Genomic DNA, 21,437 nt, shown 5'->3' on the forward strand with positions numbered 1-21,437 from the left:
CCTGAAGTCTGACTCCTCCCCTCTTGGCACTCAGCCTGGTATCAAAGAAAGATCACTGGATTAGGAGTCCCAAGACCCAGTTCTGCCATTACCTCGCTGGTAGTCTTAGAAAAGTTACTTTACCTTCTGGGTCTTGTTCTCCACATTCGTAAAATGGGGATAATTGCCTCCGTCTTCCTCACCTCTTTGAAATGTAGTGAGGACACTAAGAAGACTATGTACGTGGAAACACTTAATAGATGGACCAAAAGCCTACAGATATAGAAGGCATGTATGATGGAAAGACGTCCTTGTGGTTGAGGTCATTCCCACCGACCCTCTCCATGCCAAAGTCCAGGGGAAGAAAAGGGAGCCCCTCCTCCCTGAATTCCTATCCCGAGCCGGCTACTAGAAGGGAGAGGATCCAGGCATCTAGCCCCAGCCTTCCTGCCCTGGTACCTCCCCAACGAAACGCTGTGGACATGGCGCTGGTCGGGAGCCCCCCTCCCTGTGGGGCTCCTGGCCGATGCCCAGAGTGCAATCTGCGTTATTGCAGGGGGTGTGGTGACAGACTTCGATGGAGACGGGATGCTGGACCTCATCTTGTCGCACGGAGAGTCCATGGCTCAGCCGCTGTCTGTCTTCCGGGGGAATCAGGTGTGCACAGACCTCGGGACCCACGGAGCCCAGCCTCACGTGCTCCCCTGGGCCTCGGGTGGACAAGGGCAGGCGAGCCAGGGATACATGACAGGAAATGGATGTCCTGGGGCCTGGAGGAGGCAAACAATTCCCAGCAGCACAGTAAATCTCCCAGAAGGGCTGCCTCCAGGGAGCAGCTCTCCGCCCATCTGCCTTCCACTGGCACTGCTCCTCCAAAAACGGGTTTTCCTGAGTCCATTGCCTTTCCCTCCTCTTTTCCAGTAACTCTTTCCAAACTTGAGCCATTGCTATCTGCATTGCTCTTTTGCCCTGCCAGCTTCCTCCTCTTCCTCTCTCTTTGCTCTGCCCCTTTTCTTGTCCTTCTCTTTCTCCCTCTCTCCCTCTCTTACCCTCCAACCCTGCTCCGCCTGCCCACCCCACTGATGCGCGGCCTGCCTTCCTCCCTCCCGACAGGGCTTCAGCAATAACTGGCTGCGAGTGGTGCCAAGGACCCAGTTTGGAGCCTTCGCCAGGGGGGCAAAGGTCGTGCTCTACACCAAGAAGAGCGGGGCCCACCTGAGGATCATAGATGGGGGCTCAGGCTACCTGTGTGAGATGGAGCCCGTGGCACACTTTGGCTTGGGTGAGTTAGGGCCAGGAAGGGGGTGGGCAAAGAGCCGTTGACAGAACAGTAGGTCCTGAAACTACATCCTGCCTCATGCCGAGTGATGCAGAACTCACAACCTGAGCATCTTCCAGGTATCATGTTACCATAACAGCCAAGACGCACTTCAGGTATTGAGGCAACCCTGCTGTGAGATGAACCTGAGCTCAGGAGGGAGGTTTTCATGCCCCATCCCTCACGGAGGTCCCCACCCCAGTGCCTCTGTCAACTTAGCTTATTTTGGGGTCAGCGTATTTAATCCTCCATTTGTCCAGGCTGTGGCCTTGTTCTTCAAACATTGGCCTGCACCAAACTCAGCCAACTTAGCCCTTTCCCTTGCCTCTTGGGAGTTGGCTCAGTGATTAAAGTGTCTCACCAAACCCCTGGTGACAATGGCAAATACTGGCAAAGATGCAGAGAAACTGGATGTCTCATACATTGCTGGGTGAAATGTAAACCAGTACAGCTACTCTAGAAAACAGTTTGGCAGTTTCTTTTAAAAACAAAATCACTAAACATACAACTACTCTCAGACCCAGCAATTGCACTCCTGGGCATTTATCCCAGATGAATGAAAACTTATGTTCACATAAAAATCTCTACGAGATTGTTCATAGCAGCTTTATCTGTAATAGCCCAAACTGGAAACAACCTAGATGTCCTTCAACAGGTTAATGGTTCAACAAACTGTGGTCCATCCACACCATGGACTATTACTCAGCAATAAAAAGGAATGAACTATTGACACACACAACAACCTGGATAGTTCTCAAGGGCATTACGGTGAGTGGGGAAAAAAAAGTCCAATCTCAAAAAGTCACATGCTGTTGATTCCATTTATACAACATTCTTGAAATGACAAAATTGTAAAGATGGAACATAGATCAGTGGTTGCTGGGGGTTAGAAACTGAAAAGGGGAGGGGTGAGTGTGACCATAAAGGGAGAGCCCGAGGGACATCTTGGTGGTGTTGGAGCAGTTCTATACCTTGATTGTGGTGGTGGTTGCACGAATCTGCATGTGATAAAATGACGCAGCTCTACCCACACTCCTTATACCCATGTCCATTTCCTGGTTTTGACATTGTGCTATGGTTACAGAAGATGTCACCATCAAGGGAAGCCAGATAAAAGGTACGCAGGTGCTCCCTGTACTTGGCAACTTCCTGTAGATCTATAATTATTTCAAAATAAAACAGTTTTTAAAGAAATGCATTGGGGGAGGGAATGAGGGACATAAAATTCTAAGAAGACTTCTTGAGGAGGAGGGGCAATAATGGGAAGAAGTGTTGAGAACCACTAGGGGGAGCCAAGAGTGTCTTTATTAAAACACAATGGTTAAGAAAGCGTTTGAGTCAAATATACGTGGGTTCGAAATCAGATACCCTCCCCCACGTGTTAGCGCCATGAGGTGATATCATGTTAACGTAAAAAGAATATGCAACATGGTCTCAAATTAATAAATATATATATATATATATATATATATATATATATATGTTAACATTATACACACATCATATGTGCATAGAAAAAACAGAAAGAAAGGACAAAAAGTGTGAACAGCGATTCTCTGAGTGGCTGGATTAATATGGTAACTCTGACTTATCCCAGGCACAGTGGCACTTTTCTTTTTATAGCCGTGCCATCCTCATGACTACCTTGTGAGATGGGTATTATTTATCCCCATATTACAAATGGGAAAACTGAGGATCAAACCATTAAGAAACCTGCCCAAGATCACAGAATAGGTAAATAGCAGAGATGGGATTCAAATCCAGACCTGCCTGAGTCTGTGATTTTTATTTTCTTCCATATGTTTTTTATGTGTGTTTTCCAATTTTTATAGGAAACACATAATTTTTATGCAGTCTGAAAAAAGAAGCATAAATATTTAGGGGGCCTAAGGCCCAGTTATATGAGCACGTTCTTGGGCTATTTCACCCTGGATGGACTGGCCTGCGAATGGGATGTTTATCACTTTAAGGCAGCCATTTGTTATGCTGGTCCTAAAAGTACAAGATGACTTTTAAATACATAGCGGCTTCTGCAGAACAGCGGTAGCCGACATGAATCGAGCACTTAGTATACGTGTATGCCAGGCACTAGGCTAAGTGCTTTGCATAAAATACCTCATTCAGTTCTCACCGCAACAGGATGAGTCATAACCCCCATTTCCTAGGTCAGGAAACTGAGGCTGAGGTTAAGCACCCTGCCCAAATCACACCCACAGAAAGTAGGGAGGGCTAGATTTTGACCCTGACTTCTTGGACCCCTCAGTCTGAGTTCTTGACCCTTGTGACTTGACTGCTTGTCCTCCCATAGCTGCTCTGTGTCAAGCCAACCAAGGTCCTCCTGCTCTACCTCTTTCTTCTTCAACATCCACATCCCCTCAGTTACCTGGTGACCCAGGTGAGGCCATCCAAGCACCAAAGTGACTGCCATGGAATCATAGGTGGGATGTTCATCCCACTATCTAGCTGGACATCAGCCCTCAGCCCATTATATAGATAAGGAAACTGAGACGCACATAGCAAATCATTGGTGAGACTAGGACTGGGCTGGGTCCTCCTTCCCACATCCCGGGGCCACCTCCACTATTCTAAGATGTGTATTATGGGCCTCACGGAGTCTCTGCTCCAGCCAGTATCTGCCCTGCCAAGAGCATAGACCTGCTCTTCACCTGGACGGCCTCAGCCAGGTCATTTGATGGGCTCGTGGGGACCCTCTTGGGCCTGTTCATGACTGTCTGCCGCCCACGCTCAGGACTATGGGTGCTGCACCTAGCTGGGAGCCCCTCCTGATTGCCAATCCTCGCATTTCACAAGGCCATGGGATTTATTCTGGGTGTGAACTCTGGCTCAAACTGCTCCACGGGTCACCCTGCAGACTCCTTTTCTCTGTTGCCAGGCTCCACTCCCAGAGAGGCACTGAAGGAAGGCTGTTCCTGGGGACGGGCCCTGTGGGTCAGCCTTGGGCCTGGCAGTGAGACCTCCCCCCACCTCCCAAGGCAGCTCAGCAGGCAGCGGGGCCAGCAGCCTGGGACACAGCGAGAGGCAAGCAGACTCTATCCCTGCAGCTCCAAAGCCCACGCATCCAGAGGGATCCCCTTCATGGGTCAAGCATAGCACAGGCCTTCCTGATTGATGGAGGGGCTTGAATGGGGCAGAAGAGAGGGAGCCGGTGGAGAAGGCTGGGTGGAAGGAAGGGGTGAGAAAAGAGAACAGGGTGGAGACAGACTGAGACAGGGTCTGGGGGCAACCAAGAGACTCAGAGATGTGTAAAGAGACAGAAGAGACAAAGAAGAAAGGCTCCCTGCCCTCCAGGCTCACAGTCCTGTAAGAGGCAGATGGACACAGGAACGCAGGTACACGGCAGATTTGATGTGTCATCATATTGTTCCAGTGGCCATGAGAAGACCGGGGCGGGAGAAATTAGTTCTTCTCTGGGCAGCTCTCCCGAGGAACGGGGCCTAGAGCTGGATCTAGAGGATGGTAGAAATTTGGAAGGCGTGGATGGGGACAGAGGAGAGCATTCCAGGGGCTGTGCTGGCTTGAACAAAGGCCCAGAGACGAGGGTGTTCAGCGTGTTCACAGAATGGGAATGGTCTGGTGGGAGCAGAGTCTGGAAAGGGAGGCCAGGTCCAAACGGTCGGGGACACCCAGAGCCAGGCGGAAAGAGCAGGTGGAGGGAGGGGGTTCTGCAGAACCTGGAAAGCCAAAGCCAGGCTTTGCTGTGCGAGGGCAGGACTACAGAGGAGCCCCAGGGCCACTAGCAGGGACAGTGTCCTGGCACCAGGGACCCTGCAGGGAGAGCAGCGCTTACAATGGTCCTGAGAAGTCTTTTTGTTTGTTTGTTTGGTTTTTGTTTTTTTTCTGGTTGTAAGAATAATATATACGGATTATAGGAAAATTAGAAAATATCATAAAAAGAAAGTAAAAATAACCTATAACCTCACCACTATGTATAGAATATTAAGTCAAAAAGTAAACATGTCTCCCTTCACTCTCCTTCCCATGGGTGGTCTTACATTCTTGTGGAAGGAGGAGAAACATATAATACATAAGAAACATAATAACTAGATAAATATATAAAGTATTGGAAGATGTGAAGATGAAAAAAGAAAATGCATAACAGAGTAAGAGAGGTGAAGGCGAAAGGGCAGGAAGCAATTTTAAATGCAGTGGTCCGGGGCGGCCTGTTGCCAGTTCCATGCTTTTTGATATGTTTTACTACATGCAACATACATAGGAGCACATTTATAGATAAACACTCCTTAGGATTTCTCTGAACAAAAATGATTATACTGTTCCTATTATTCCCAAACTGGCTGTTTTCTCCTATGGAGAATCCTGTGACCCTGGGCATCATTCCAAGTCTAGGCACAGATCCTTTGTTTTCCCTTAGTGCCACACAGTACTTCTTTTTTTTTTTTTTTTAGCCTGTTGTTGACCAGAAGCTTTATGGATAATATAAATAGTCAATTAACACATACTTTGTATGTCATGTATATTATACACTGTATTCTTTTTTGGTGAAATTTTCTTTTTGTTATATCTACCGGGGGGGGGGGTGCCCAAAAAATGTATACACATGACTTGTATTCATCTTTTGTTGTTAGTAAATATTGAGTATTACAATTGTAATACAGCTTTTTCCTTTCTTAAAATGTGTATACATTTTTTTGGCACCCTCTGTGTGTGTGTGTGTGTGCGTGTGTGTGTGTGTGTGTGTGTGTAATACCTTCTGTATCCGTCTATCAGTGGACATCTAGGTAACTTCCATATCTTGGCTATTACTAGTCATGTTGCAATGAACATAGGGGTGCATATATCTTTTCAAATTAGTGTTTTTGTTTTCTTCGGATAAACACCCAGAAGTGGAATTGCTGGATCGTATGGCAGCTCTATTTTTAATGTTTTGCTGCACAGTATTTCATTTTTGTGGCAGCATGCATAATTTATCTAGCAAATCCCTTATTGACAGTTCGATGGCTTCCAACCCTGAGCAGTTTGTTTTGTGGTGTTTGAAGGGAGAAAGGGCATGTCCAGAACATGAATGCAAGAAAGACCTGCCTTGAAGGTCCAAATTACTGAGAAGGAGGTGTGGGGCACAAGTCCGAGCTGGAGGCAGGTCTCTGAAGGGGAGAAGGCTGCAGGAAGCGCCCCTTCCAGCACCCACAACGCTCCTGCTTATCCCAACTGACCCTGCTTCCCTCCTCCCTCCATGAATCACCGTGCCTCCTCCTGACTTTGCAGCAAGGTGTGGTGAGCGTGTGCACCTGTATGTGAATGCACACGTGAGCCTCTCAGCATCCAGCCTCCTGGGCACTTCCTTTACCCAATCACATCTGGCTCATCTCTGCCCTGGCTAGAGCTGGAGGCCCCTTGCTCAGTCAGCCCTGAGCTGTGCTGAGAGGACTCAGCTTCTCAGACCCTTACTCCCGACTCTGGAGGGTCTGGGCTGTGTGGCAGGCAGCACACAATAAAAACTCAGGGACCTCGCTGGATGTTTCATTGCCCGGGGGGTTTCCAGAGGGCCCACACTGTTGTGCAGGGTGCTCTCAGCTTTATCCTGTGGAACCATCCCTTCTGCAGGCGTCAGCCCCCGCTTTAGCCACCCATGCTCAGTGGAACCCCTGGCCTTCTTCCTCCACCCCTCCACCCTGCCCAGGCCTTTCCCTGCTCCTGCTGGTGCATATGGCACACCAGGCTCCTAAATAAGCCGTTGTGCTCACAGCCATCATTGAGTGCCCTGCTACCCCCTGAGTGCTCTGAACCCACACCCAGCCCCCGCGTATCCCACACCCTAGGTCTTTGTTTTCCTAGCTAGCAGAGGGCTGAGGCAGCTCCACGAACCCCAGAAAATGAAAACAAGCACCAGTCATCTACTTGCCCCACCAGCCTCCACTAGAGGTCCCTCTCTCAGCCAGCCCACCCCAGGCATTAAGGGTACCCCACCTGCCCCGCTCACACACACAATTGCCTTCCTTTCAGCTAGTTGTTTGCAAGTGATTCAGAGCTGCCTCCAAGCCAGCCGGTGCTCATTTAGGGAAAGAAAATTCAGTGGCCCACATGAAAATTGCTTTATTAAAGTGTAAAAAATTCCACCAACTGCATTCCCACCATCTGTTTTGCTTGTAATTCTTCTGAAAAAGCGCAATTCGCTGTGCCTCCTTGGCCTTTGTCCTTTAAAAGTGGCCGGAGGCGACTCCCTGCTGCTCTTGACCTCAGGGCCGTGTCTGGTGAATGGGGCCACCTCTGGTCACAGACCCACAGGCCTGGCAGACAGGCCACTTCAAGGCTGCCCTGTGCAGTGTCTGGGAGCCCTGGCTGTGCGGGGGCTGCGTGAAGACTTGAGACGCCCGGAGCAGAGGGAACAGCCGGGCCTGGAAGCTGGAGCCCGGGTTCCAGTCCTAGCTCAGATACCTGCAAATCACTTCACCTCGCCAAGCCTCAACGTTTACACCTGGAGCGTGGGGGTAAAACGCCCACTTTGCAGAGTGGTTGGGAGGGTTCAAGTCCACCACACATGCTCAGGCTTCAAAGACCCTCTCCCACCCACCCCACCTAATATACATTCTCACACTTTGCTTCCCCTGACCTTCAAACACACAGGCCCCCCTTCACACCTCGATGCCTTTCTTTGCCCATGCTGCACGCTCCACCCGGTATGCTCCTTCCTTCCCTACTCTGCCTCACAAACTCTTCCTCTTCCTGCAACACCCAAATGAAATGACTTTTAACACCTGCTTCTCCCTCGCCAAGTACTACCAATGCTATGGCTGCACTTCCCCAGAGTATATTACAATATAACCGCTGTGTGCAACCCCTACCCGACTCAGCTCCCGCAGGATGGGGCCTGGGTCTGTCTCCTTCCTGCTGAATCCCAGACCCCTGCCCGATGCTCATCCTGTGGTGGCCTAGGAGGGCAGTGGGGTGGCCAGTAGAACAGGGTATAGCAGACACAGGCTTTGGGATCAGACGTTCCCTAGCTGGGTAACTGTGGGCAGTTCACTTCAACTCTCCAAGTCTCAGCTTCCTCAACTCAAAACTGGAAATTATAAAGCTACCTTCCTTATGGAGCTGCTGTGAGGATCCAGTGAGCTAACACCAAGGGTCACCTGGTACAATTTGGGGTCCATATTCTCTAGTAGTAGTGCCAAGAAGTGGAAACCCTTTGGGAACTGCAGGGCGCCCCCACTACTAAGAGATGATGGTGAGAATCTCCTGGGGCAGGAGGGACATTCCAGGGAAGAAGGACTGTCCTTTCCAGGGTGCCAGAGCTCTAGGTCACACCTCCATCTTACAGATGAGGATACCGAGGCCCCCAAGAGGGTACCCAAGTCAGCAAAATAATCAAGGGAGGAGGAGGGAGTCCTCCTGAGATGTGCTCCCTTTAGCTCACTTATTTCATAGCCCTGGCTGCTCCCTGGGTCTGGTTGAAGGGAGGAAGCAGGGCTCAGAACCAGTCAGGAATACAGGATATAAATCTGTAATTGTCTATGAATATTCGGCGACTCTTCTGAGTTATTTGTGGCACTTCAGTCAGGCTGGAAAATGTATTCATGGAGCTGTGCTGTTGGCTTAGGTGAGAAACAGTTGCTTCTCTTTGTTTCCTTTTTTTAATGGAAAAATGTTTACTTTTTCACATGCCACTTAATTTGGGCACTGTACACCCTAAAAATGCCAAATCTCTTGAACCTTAAGGAACTACTTCAAAACAGAAAAAATGGAGCGACACACAAATCGAAAAAAACACCAAAAAGGAATTATTATAGAAAGAGGGAGGGGGGAATAAGGGGTTATGAGAAATGTTCTGATTAAATAAAGCAAACCCCAGAACGAGTAAGGTCAGGCCTGGGAGGGAGAGTCTGTGGGAAGAGAAGGCGCAGCAGGTGGGGGAGCCCCTGCTCCCTGTGGGAGCTCCACGGAGGAGGGGCTGCTCACCTTTGACACCTTGTGAGTGTGGCAGCTGGTCCCTGCCCTCATTAACGCTCAGCACAGCAGCAGTAAGCCTGGAACCTTCCAAGGAGGCTGGGATGGGAGGAGAAAGATGCAGCTGTGTCCTCCCCCACCATGCTGTCTCAGCCCCACCCCCAGAGCCACCTCTGCACAGCAGTCACACGTGGATTCTCCGCCAAGTCTGGAAGTGGCTTCCAAGCCTTTTGTAAACCATGGGAACCCTTTTTTTCTACATGAAAATGTTTCCCAAACTACCCTCCATCGCCACAGTATCTCACTGTAAAATCCATGGATGGACAAGAATGACCAAAAGTAGCACATCCGTGTGGGTGACACGTTATCTGTTCAGCCCACGAACGATGATACTTGGGACAGTATTTGTGTGTGTGGATCCCTGGGCACCCGACCCACATCTGGTCAGCCCGGGTGGTGATAAGAGAGGGCTGTACCCTCGTGCCCACTCTGCTAAGCATTGCCCCGTTCCCCAGGTGACTGACTTAGGAGAACAGCCTCTGTCTGCAGGTGAGGCCCAGCCCCCCTCCTCCCCACCCCAATCCATCACCATTAGCCTGACCTTGCCACAGTGACAGGCCTGCTCCCTTAAGCAGGGAACTGGGGCCGCCTTTGACAATGCCTAAACACCTGACAAATCTCTCCAGCTTGTTTTCTGCCCATGATATAATGTGTTGCCTTATGAATGTGTGCGGATGGATTCACCAGGAATATTCTCTGAGCTTCTCCTCCTGCTTTTGTAAACATCTCGACTTCGTAGAGCAGGCTTTTTCCTGTGCTTTCTACCTTCTGGTTCTTCATCACCTGGGCTTTTATTTACAGCTCAGCTCAAATGCCTTTTCCCCAAGAGCCTGGCCCCGACTAGAAAAGGCCTCCAGCCAACCCTCAATTCTTTTTTACTCTATTTCCCTATTTTTTGTTTTCTTCATAGAACTTGTCAATATCTGACATTATTTATTTGTTCATGTGTTTGCCTGTCTATCCCCACTAGAGTGGAAGCTCCCTAAAAACAAGAGTGTTCCCAGTGACAAAAGAGAGCCTGGCCCCTAGCAGACTATAAACAATATAAATGTAATATAAATATGACCTGCTCAGGATCATACAGCAAGCCAGCTGCAGAACTGGGATTTCTCCCACACCCCCACCATGTTCTTTCCAACCTACCAGGTAACAGGACTCCACAGTCAACCTGCTGACCACCAGGCTTTACCCTCTCCCCCAAAACTGCCTCCTGCTGACTGGCTTATCCACTAGAATGTAGGCTCCAGAGCTGTGCTGCCCAATATGGCAGCTGCTAGCCATGTGTGGCTATTTCAATATAACGTAATTAAAATGAAATAGAATTTAAACTTCAGTTCCTTACTACACTGGTCCCACCACAGGTGCTGCACAGCCACCTGGGCGAAGGGCTACCCTATCAGGCAGCACAGATGGAGAACATTGCCATCCATCATTGCACAGAGTTCCATGGGGCGGTGTTGTCCTGAAGGAGGGGGACCTCATCGGCCATGTTCACGATTTCCCCAGCACTGGGAGCAGTGCTCAATTCATGTTTTCTTATTAAAGGAATGAATCAATGAATGATGATGCTTTTGCTGAGAAACCCTCTCCCCACTCTTCTCTGCTGCTGACCATTTCTCCTTCCCACCCACAGGAAAGGATGAAGCCAGCAGTGTGGAGGTCACGTGGCCCGATGGCAAGATGGCAAGCCGGAGCGTGGCCAGCGCGGAGATGAACTCGGTGCTGGAGATCCCCTACCCCCGAGATGAGGACAGACGTGAGGACCCAGCCCCGCTGGAGGTGAGAAAGGCACCTGGGCCTCAGTGCAGAAAACAGGCCCCACCCACAACACCCTGGGCTGAAGCTGGATTCCTCGGAATCTGCATACTCCGCCTCTAGAAGGATAGAGAAATCTTAGCAAAGGACAGGCTTCTTAATGATCCCACCATTTGTAGTTTGCACAACAATACCACACCCATATCTCTTCTATTCCTCCTAGAAATCCAGGGGTGTTGGCAGGGCAAGTATTTTTGCACCCATTCAACAGAGGAGGAAAACTGAGGCCAAGAGCGAGAAGTCACCAAGTTTGCACAGCCAGTTGTGAGCAGAGTTAAGAATTGATCCCAGGTTACCTGCTTCCCTCCCAACTCTTTCCAAGTCTCTGACAAGGGCTCCTCTTGTTTCTGAGGGTGGGTCAGGGCCTCTGGGGGCTCTTAGAGGAAGAGTTCTAGATTCTGACTCTGATGGGTATCACTTCGTTGCAAATAATAGGAACCTATTTAAATTCACACAGAAGAGAGAACTTATAACGAGGCTTCTGGGGGAGCTTACAAAACCCAAGGGAAAGCTTAGGATGAGCAGGAACCATGGCAGTTTGGTGGCCTCAGCTCCAGGAGCTCAAGGACCTTTGTCATTAGGGCACTGGTTTGGGGGTAGGGAGGATCCTTCCCCAATAATCCCCACCAGCCCCCATCGTTCATCACTACAGACAGTTGACATTTTCTGTCTTGTTCAAAGTGTTCTGTTGCGAGTCCCCCTGCCCTTCCTTATTACACTCGTCCCCGAGACCCCCTATAGACATAGCCTGGCATGACCAGGTTTCTAAAATCTTTCTCAGCCTCAATTAGTTCAAATTCTAGCCACAATGCCTTTGATTCACGCCCCTGCTGGGATGTTCCCTGCACATCCAGTCAGCGCTGCCCAGTGAGGTGGAGAATAGTCTGGCTTGCAGGCACCCACCCCTGCGTGTGGGGAAGGTTCTTAGAACAGAGGGTGTGGGGAGGGAGCAGACACCTCAAAAGGCTTCTCCTCCCCCTCATTACATTTTGCCTTAAGTGAGACCCAGCCTAGCTCATGGGCGATGCCACCGGAGGGCCAGTGTCTGTCCCAGCTCAGACGTGTGGGTCCCACGTGGAGGAAATGAGCAGGAGTTGGAACCGAATCTGTTCTTGGCCTTCCCCCCAATCTCCTAGTCTCACTGCAAGGGAAGGTGTCCTGGCAGGGAGAGTCTCCCCCGAGCCCAGAGCTAAGGGCACCCCTCCTTCTGTGGTCAGGGTGACGGCTGCTCTGTGGCTGTGACTAGGAGGGTCGTGAGACAGGATTTTCTCAACTCACTAGTGTCTCTGCTTCTGCCCATCTTGTAGTGCGGCCAAGGATTCTCCCAGCAGGAAAATGGCCATTGCATGGGTGAGTTGCCTGTAGGCACTGGCGGATGGGGCAGAGGCCAGAATGTCCCTGGGAAATGTCAGCCTGAGCTCTGGCAAAGCTCAAGTTACAGAAAAGGGGAGGACAAGTGGGGAGGGGTCTGTGTTGTTTGTCCCTGGGGGCTCCAGAGGCCAAGACAACCACCTATGACTCACTAAGGAGGGAGTGATACTAGCGACCAGCAAGCTGAATAACCACCAGCAAGCTGAATAACCACAGTTCCGGGAGTTGGTAGTGTGCTTCCCTGCCATGAATACAGAGAGAGTGAGTATGGACATGAGACACACAACTGCCTGTACAGTGTTCTCAGGGAGGCCTGGCTACTGGGGGCTGTGGTGGCTGGGGTGGGCACCCATGGAGAGTGTTCCCCATGGAGAACCGACGGCTTCAGCCGGGCCAGCCCATGGAGCAGCAAGCAAGGGGCCGGGCAGGCATGGGTGGGCATTGCCAGGGGCATTGGAGCAAACCACGGTGTGGAATGTGGTCTCAATATAAAAAGGAGATTGCAGCCTTGGGCAGTACTGAGGGCCGGGTAGCTGTAGCACCACCTGGGCAGCAGCTCTGGGAGGGTCCAATGACCTTCTGAAAGTCCCCCATGGGCCGGGAGTGGGCAAGGGGCAGCCTAGAGGCCCTCCACCCAATGTCTTCTATCCCAGTGACCGGCAGTGAGGGGTCAGGTCAAAGATGTTTCCTGCCTTTGCACCTCAGCACCATTCTTCCCAAGCCCACTCAGCAGACGTTCATCATTCGCCCCAGGCAAATGGGTTTGCTACTGGAACACAAGAGCAAACATGACAGACACAGTCCTTGCCCTCACGGGGCTTAGAGCCAATGGGAGAGGCACACGAGTAAATAGTGACGCCCACAGAGACGGGGTTGGGGCAGGCAGGGGCTGTGGGATCACAAAGGTGGAGCCCTAAACCAATCTAGGGAAGGTTCAAGAAGATGCCCCTGAGAAAGCAAGATCTGAGCTGAGACCTGAGGGGTGATGCAGAGTTTACCAGGCACAGAAAGGGGAGAAAGTGTTCTGATGGGGGCACTGCGTGGACAGAGGACCACACGTGAGAAAGTGGAGGCGTGTGGCTCTAAGGACTGTTTGAAGGGAAAATGAGTCCCCTCTGCTCTCCGTGTCCCCACCCTGGCCACTCCAAACAGTGCACGTCCACAGAAATGCCAGCATCTTCCCTGCACGCTGGAAGAACCCTGTGAGATCACCGGTCCAGCCACCTCTTTCTTTCCATCGTCCATAGACATTTATGTGCCTCCCCCACACCAGGCCCGGTGCAGGGTGCTGGGGCTGCAGGCCAAGCAACTTCCCTGAAGGGTATTCTTTCCAGTGGGTGAGACAGACCACGAACACATGACCTGACAGCTGGACTCGATGAGTTAAGAACCCTTTAAACAAAGTGCTCTCTAGAGACTGTTCTAGATGGAGTGGTCAGGGAGCGTCTCGGAGGAGGAGACCTTTGAACTGAGCCCTGAAGGAGGAGAAGGGTCCGCCACAGAAAGAGCTCAGGGAAGAGCTTTACCAGCAGAGGGAAGAGCAGGAGCAAAGACCATGAGGCAGGGAAAAGGCTTGTGTGTCAGCGGAACAGAAAGGGGGTCAGTGTGCCTTAGAGGATGGGGGACCCAGACACCCCATCCAGGAGAGCCTTGAAGCCCCGGTGAGGTGTCTGGACTTTGCTCGTAAGGCCTTGTGCAGTCGAGCAGGAGAGTGACATGACATGATCACATTTTCAAAAGATCACTCTGGCTGCCGAATTGCAGATTGGATTGGAGGGAGGAGTGTAAACCAGGATGCAGCTGCAGAAATCCAGGCAAGAGATGACGCTGGCTGGGAAGAGGCTGGTGGCGGAGGAGTAAGAAGGAGTGGACAGGCAAGAGCTGTACTGTAGGGGCAGAACTGATGGGATCTGTTGTTAAATTGCCTACAGAGGCAAGGAAAACAGAGGACGTGGGGATCACTCCAATTTCTGCTTGAGCCGCTGAGCAGACAGTGGTGGGATTGTTTGAGTTAGGGGAGATGGGACCAGGACAGAAGAGGTTTGAGGACTGGAGGGAATCTAGGATTCCATTTGGGACCTACTAAGTTTGAGATGCATGTAAGACAGATTCATAAGTCTAGAGCCCCAGGGAATGGTTGTGGCTGGAGATAGGACGTCTGGAATCATCCACATATGAAGGGACCACCTAGAGAAAGTATGGTAGATAGATGACCCAGGACCGAGCCTGAATGCCCCCAACATGTCGAGATCAAGTATAACAGGAACCAGCCAAGGGAACTGGAGTGAGAAAGTTGAGGCCCAGAGAGAAGCAGGGACAGGCCCCAGGTCACAGAGTGGATGGGGCAGCAGAGCCTGAGCCCACACCTCCTGAGTGACTCCTCTCACCTTTCAGACACCAACGAATGCATTCAGTTCCCATTCGTGTGCCCTCGAGACAAGCCCGTGTGTGTCAACACGTATGGAAGCTACAGGTGCCGGACCAACAAGAGGTGCAGTCGGGGTTACGAGCCCAACGAGGATGGCACGGCCTGTGTAGGTGAGTGGAGCTCCAGCCACAGTCCAGTCGCAAAGGGAGGTTGCCTTCCACTGGGGAGCGCTAGGGAGGCCCAGATCAAGGTCCCCAGCTCCTGCCTTTTCCTGGCTGGATTCTCCTTAGTCTCCCATTGGGTCTCCGGGAAAGACCATAATAGCCCCACCACTACTGCCACCAACTGAATGGCCTCTGGGGTGCTGTATTCTGGCCAGAGGCCATTGCTCTTATTTCCCCCTTCTCACATTTCCTAAAACAAATGTTCCAACCTTAAGACCAACCCATCTTTTCCTACCTGGGATATAAACTAGCTCCTACTACGTAACTGTCTGAATTTCTGAACTGGTATTTGTCTTCTTCCTCCCAAATGCTTCCCCCCACCCCACCCCATCCCCACCCCCTTTCTCTTTTTCCCATTTTCTATCTCTCTGCCCCATCCTTTCTGCAGCTCAAGTGGCCTTTTTAGGTGGGTATCCTTCTGCCGCCTTTAGAATCTCTGAGCCTCTCTCTCAGGCCTCGTATCTTTCTCTAGGCCTTGGACTTTGCCTTCGGTTATATGCATTTTAAATCCCAACAATAAAGGAAAAAAACCAACAACCTTTGTGGAAAACTAAATCTCTCCCGCTGCCTGTCTTTCTCTCCACACCCAGTAGATTCTGCCACGTGCTCTTTCTAAATGGACAGCGGGGGTGGCCATCTTTGAAAAGGGAAGTTTGGGAGATATTGCTGTTTATGAAGCCTTTCTTTGCATGTTTTCTGAGGGAAAAAAAAAAAAAGGAAAGTTTCCCCTCTACCCCACCCCGCCTCCCTCACTCCTTCAGAAGAATCGAGATAGTCCTGTCTTTTCTGTATCCTCCATGTCATGTGTGGCTTATTTTGCCCTTAACAAAGATGGCTCCCAGGTGGTTGCTTGCTCAGTTGATTAGATAATGAATCATGTGCCTGCTGGTTTGGCCTGTGCTGTTTCTGGTCTATGCACCCTGACTTCCTGTGGTAGAGAAAGTCTGATTGGCGTTGGTGGTGATGATGGGAGGGGAAAAGCGTGGCCCTTTGGGACTCTGGATAAAAATGTTAAAGCTTGAACTTGCTAAGTTTTCCAGCCTCTTGCTGGAGAAATTATGCCAATAAACTCTCTGCTGGATATTAGTGCCTAGCTGGTGGGGGAAAAAAAATGTGTCTGGGACAAAGTAGATGCTGGTTGGAATGCTGGATTACCAGCAGCCCTTCCATCATGTGGCACTTGGAAAGCAAATCATGAGACAGGGAAAGTTTCTGTCCCTGGATCTGAGCAATGGTTTGGGTGTGTGTATCAATGATCACATTTCGGGTACTGGGGTTCAGACCAGGTGACGGATGTGGGATGAGCAAGGTCCACACATGGTGGGAGTACTCTGGGCCTTTTGCCAGGGGGAAGTCACTTCTCCACCCTGGGCCCCAGTTTCCCTAATCTGAAGGATAAGAGAGTCGGGCCAGTGTATCCCTAAAGGCCCTTTCGTTTCTGAGACACCTCAATGTGTGGCTGGACATAGGCATGGCTAGTCTCAGGTTACCCTGATTTCTAGAACGAACCTTGCAACCTGGTCTTCTCTGCAGTACGCTTGGAAACTGGAAGCTCCTGTAACAAGAACACCCTTTGGGAAAGATGTAACGCCATAGAATATTTTCACGGCCAGCCTCAGCAGTGAAGGTTCATTATAAATCACAGATCTATTCATCATGGGGGGAAAAAGTCACCCCACAATATAATGAAATCACACTTAAGAATGCAGCAAGCCTTTTTAAAACATATTTGACAAAAAAAACCCTACCATTTTCTGATATAATAATAATACTCCCAATAAATCACAAAATATGAATCCCTCATAGCTATTGCTGTTTTTACACTCGAAACAGGAGCTTAAATGAAAAGTTTTAAAATAAAAACAGCTACAATTTCACAGAAAAGCATACACCAACTTAAAAATCATTCCACTTCTGGGAAGCCCACTCCTGGGTGTTGATACAGAATTAAAGATAGAAAAGGTCTCCAGAGTTGAGGCTCAGAGAGATGAAGTCATCTGCCCAAGGTCACAGAGCCACCTGGTCCCCACGCCAGGGCTGGAGCCCTTTCCCACCACACCATCTTGTCAGGAGGGTAGCAGACCGTACTCTCACTGTTTAGAGTATTCCCTAGTCATTCCAGAAGATGCTGCCTTGTTAGAAACAAACAAGTGGACCTAAGATAGTAAGATAAGTAAAACCCCAGACCCACAGAGGTGATGGTTCCAAATGCAATGGTAAATGACAAGATAACAATGTCCATTGACTGGCTGCACACATAGCACAAGCTATAAGGGACAGGACACCTAGTGAGACAGCCTGCCAAGGACATCAGGAGATTTGGGGTGACAGAAAACTTCAAAGGATGGCTTATAGGCAATAATTATGAATCCTCACACACTGAGTTTCTTATAACATGTCTGATTGGTGTTGTTTGATCCTACTTGGTGGGTGGGACCAGATGACTTACAAAGGAGTTCAAAATCCCCCCAGCCGTTAAGAGCACAACTACAATATCCCAACTCCAGGGATAAGAAGTCTTTCCATCAGATTCATTTATTCATTCATTTTATTCATTCATTCAACAAATATTGGTTGAGCACCTACTATGTGCCAGGTACTGCGCTAGGCTCTGGGCATACAGTGGTATGTGAAGGTGACAGAGTTGCTGTCCCCACACCGCCTTACTCCAGCCAGATGGAGGAGCCCAGTGCATAGAATAGGAATGGGACTCAGAGGGGCTTTCTAAAAGGTCTAGCTAAATTTTGGGGTTGCTGTACCAGAAAGCAAGCTCTCTGCATTCATTCATATGCTCATTCAACAAGCATTCATTGAGAACCTTCTGTGTGACAAGCACCGGGTCCCTCCCATAAGGAATGTGACAAGGCCCATCCAATAGGGGTTCAAGTCCCCTGCTCCCAAGGTGCTTGTGTTGGAAGAAATACAAGGCTAAGAGATATAGAGGGCAGGCTGGTAGTGAACCAAATCAACATACCTGCTGCCAAGTAACCGGGGACGTTGCTAGTGAGCCAGGAGTCCAGGCTTTCTAAGCCAAGTGCTTCAGTCCAGGGCATTTAACGCCCTGTGCTGAACCAGCCACGAATGAGTGGGCTCAGAGTCGCACCCAAGCTAGCCAGGCTGAGGATTCCCAGCACCCTCTTTCTTCTAATGCCCCGTCCTCTGAGGTCCGTGGGGGCCTGATCCTGTGCCTTCCCCTTCTGAGCACAGACAATTCCATCTTTTCTTTGTGCCCTAGTCCACCAGGCTCCTGACATCTTTATTGGCTAATGCTGGACTTGAGTTTGTAACAGAAATAGCAAATGCCTTAGGGGCTGACCAATACTGGAATGGGCCTGGAAGGGATTATGCAAATGGAGAAGCTGTGCCCGCCCCCCCCCCATTTGTAGGGGGCAGCCAGGACTCTCTCCAGCAGAGCAAGAAGATGGGCCTGCATTGCCAGAACTTCCCATGTTTTCAAGAAAAGCCAAATAATAATAATCCTATTTTTATTCTGCCCAAGAATACTCCTCTTCCCAGGAATGAATGCACCCTTAAAATGACAATAATAGCTTATATTTAATGAGCCTGGCATGTCTGCGACGGATCTAAACTCTTTACAAGAATCAACTCCTTCTATCCTCACAACAATTTCAAGAGGCAAGTGCTATAATTATCCCAGTTTTACAGAGAAGCTGAGTGGTGTGTCCGGGGTCACATGGCTAGGACAGGCAGAGGGAGGACTCGATGATGGCAGTCTAACCCCCAGACTGTGCTCTCACCTCCACTTCTTCCTTCTTCACCGAGGTAGCTAACTGGCTACACAAAAGCCACCACCTCTCTTGCTGCCCAGGGTGAAGGGATGGGTTAGGATGGAAGAAATGGAGTCCCTGAAGGCCCGGATCTGAGACAGTCTCCCCATGGTCATGTTCAAAGCTGCAAGAGGCGATGGTAGTGGCCATGCTGAGTCCCCTCCAGCATGGTTGGCCTTCGCAGACACAGAATTGTGAATCACCTACAGGACCTCTTCGAGCCTCTACTCAGTTGCCAGCCCTGCTCTGGGGAGGTGCCATTCTGAGGGCCAGGAGTTTGATTATGTGTCACTCTGGCTGCTGTGGCCCCCTCCCAGGGTCTGGGCATTACACCCTCCCTGCGCCTCTGGACCACAGCCCAAGAAGGAACTCCACTCCAACCTCCGAACAGAGTTATCGGTCATCTCTCCAGAGCTGCATGGAGACAGGAGGACGGACACTTCATTTTTTGAGGGAACCAGCTGGGTTTTTCCAGTGGATTCCAGAATGATAACCCCACTCAGACTCTCAACCTAGGAGGCAAGCTGAATCGCTCCCATGTCTCCCTCCCCAGGGTCAGCCATCGCCTCTCTCCTGCAGTGTGGGCCAGGCCCCAGCAACGTCCTGTCTGGGGCTGATGTTGCATCTCCTTAGCAACAGTCACGTTCTAAAAGGAGGAAGAGGGATGGCACGAGAGCATGGGCTGGTTAACTCCACAGAAAACGCCGGCCCCTCCTTCAGTGGCTTGTCCTCTTAAGGAACTGCTGTTGAACAGCAGAGTGGCCAAAGGGTAGGCTGCCAGAGAAAAATGGGAACAAGAAGAGGAAAACAACCCTTCTGGGGAAAGGAGCTAACATTTACAGAACGCCTACCATGTGCCAAGAACTGTGCATATGTGTGTCCATTAATCGTCATATCCATCCTAGGAGAGAAATATTATTAGTCTATTTTATTACCAAAGAAACTGAGGCTCAGAAAGAATCAGTTCTCAGGTCACACAGCTAGTTAAATGGCAAAAACTGTGATTCAAACCAGCAACTGTCTGGCTCCAAAGCCTGTGTTCTTAAGCCTTATGGCTTGTGATGTCCAGGTAGTTGACATCTGGACAAATGATTTAACCAGTTGTCGCTCAGCATACACGACCTGGATACCTACTAAGTGCTGGGCATCATTCTAGTCGCGTGGGATATACGTCTGTGAATAGCATTGGCAAAGATTCCTGAATGCCCTGGTGACAGACAGCAAGCACTAACGACATAACAAATAGTGACTTAGAAGCTGATAAGTGCTATTTGGGGCAAGGGAGGGTGTGAAAGAGGAGGGTTAAAGCAAATTGGGAGAACTGGGATAGAGGCAGAATGCCATTTTAAACAAGGTTAGTCAGGGTGGGCCTCACTGAGAAAGAGGCGTTGGAGTCAAGACTTAAAGGAAGTGAGCTGTTCTTGAACCTCAGTTTTCTCATCTGTAAAATGGGGATAATAGCCATCTCACAGAGTTATTGTGTTAAACAAGATGATATAAAACACCTGACTAGCACATACTAAGCCCCCAGTAAATTAGAAATCTTATTAATATTATTAAGCAGCAAAGTTCAGGATGGAGCTGGGTCTATTCAAAGCCATAGCTCATGGGCCACCCAGCTTACTCTGCTGCTCACGGGGCGCTGACAGCGTCACAGGAAAGAGACCTCAAGACCAAAAATGGCCATAAGGGAGCCGAGCATACTCTCCCAGAGCCTGTGCTGTACTGATGTGCTCAGCTTAGTTCTCACGCGGTGCCATTCCTGGAGGAAATAATCATAAAATAAGGTAAACGGAGCAGGGACGACGTGGCATCGACTGGGCTGGATGGAGCCAGCATCACTGGGAGCTAGTGAACTGGCCTGCAGATTCGGCCCTCGACCATCACAAAATCCCAGATCACCAAATCCAGAGGCTCCTGAGACGTCATCGAGTCCTGCCCCATCCTTTTCAGATGTGGAGCTGAGGCCCAGAAAGGAGCAGTGACTTCCCGAGGACCACAGCCGGGCCGGGAATCGGACTCCTGCCTGAGGCGCCTCCTTGCTCACTCTGCCTCCTCTGCAGAAAGCTCGAGTATTTCAGAAGCACAATTGTATCAACAATTTCAGAAATATGGGGGGGGCAGCGCTGTTCTTTCCATTGTGCTGACACAGACTGAGGGTCAGGGTGAAGCCTGAGCCATGGAGCACAGCCAGGGTGAAAGACCTGGAAGAAGGAAGGTGCCCGATGCAGAAGGTCCCATTCAGCGGGGGGAAGGGAGGCGGCGGGCAGGGCAGGAGCACAGGGAATGAGGGTGGGGACAGAAGGAGTAGCTGCGTCCCTCCTTCCCAGGAAGCCCCCGCCCAGAACCTCATGATCTGTGCCTGCCTGCTGCCTGCCAGAAGGAAAGCCTGGGGCCCTACGTAATTCCTGTAGAGGGAGCTCATTCTCCCCCAGAGGCAGCCCCAAAGCAGCCATGAAGAATTTGTCCCCCAGAATCATTAACACACACACCCACAAAAGATCTAAGGGCTAACTCTCCTCCCTCCACCCAGACCTGGGTGCAGAGCTTCTGGGGAAAGAGCTAAAAGCACAATCAAGTACCCCCAACGGCTC

At 50.3% G+C, this 21,437-nt stretch overlaps 1 protein-coding gene across 1 annotated transcript in view; it reads left to right on the plus strand.

Annotated features, from left to right (window-relative positions):
• Positions 1-15,610, plus strand: part of CRTAC1 (cartilage acidic protein 1) — a 132,744-nt gene extending 117,134 nt beyond the window's left edge. The window contains exons 10-15 of the mRNA XM_033129768.1: positions 536-636; positions 1,093-1,261; positions 10,911-11,056; positions 12,400-12,442; positions 14,858-15,001; positions 15,444-15,610. Coding sequence (XP_032985659.1) covers positions 536-636; positions 1,093-1,261; positions 10,911-11,056; positions 12,400-12,442; positions 14,858-15,001; positions 15,444-15,562 — 722 coding nt within the window. The 3' untranslated portion in view covers positions 15,563-15,610. The remainder of the gene's footprint in view (positions 1-535; positions 637-1,092; positions 1,262-10,910; positions 11,057-12,399; positions 12,443-14,857; positions 15,002-15,443) is intronic.
• Positions 15,611-21,437: the final 5,827 nt, after the last annotated feature.

Source organism: Rhinolophus ferrumequinum, chromosome 16 (assembly GCF_004115265.2).
Source record: "Rhinolophus ferrumequinum isolate MPI-CBG mRhiFer1 chromosome 16, mRhiFer1_v1.p, whole genome shotgun sequence".
Taxonomy (NCBI): domain Eukaryota; kingdom Metazoa; phylum Chordata; class Mammalia; order Chiroptera; family Rhinolophidae; genus Rhinolophus; species Rhinolophus ferrumequinum.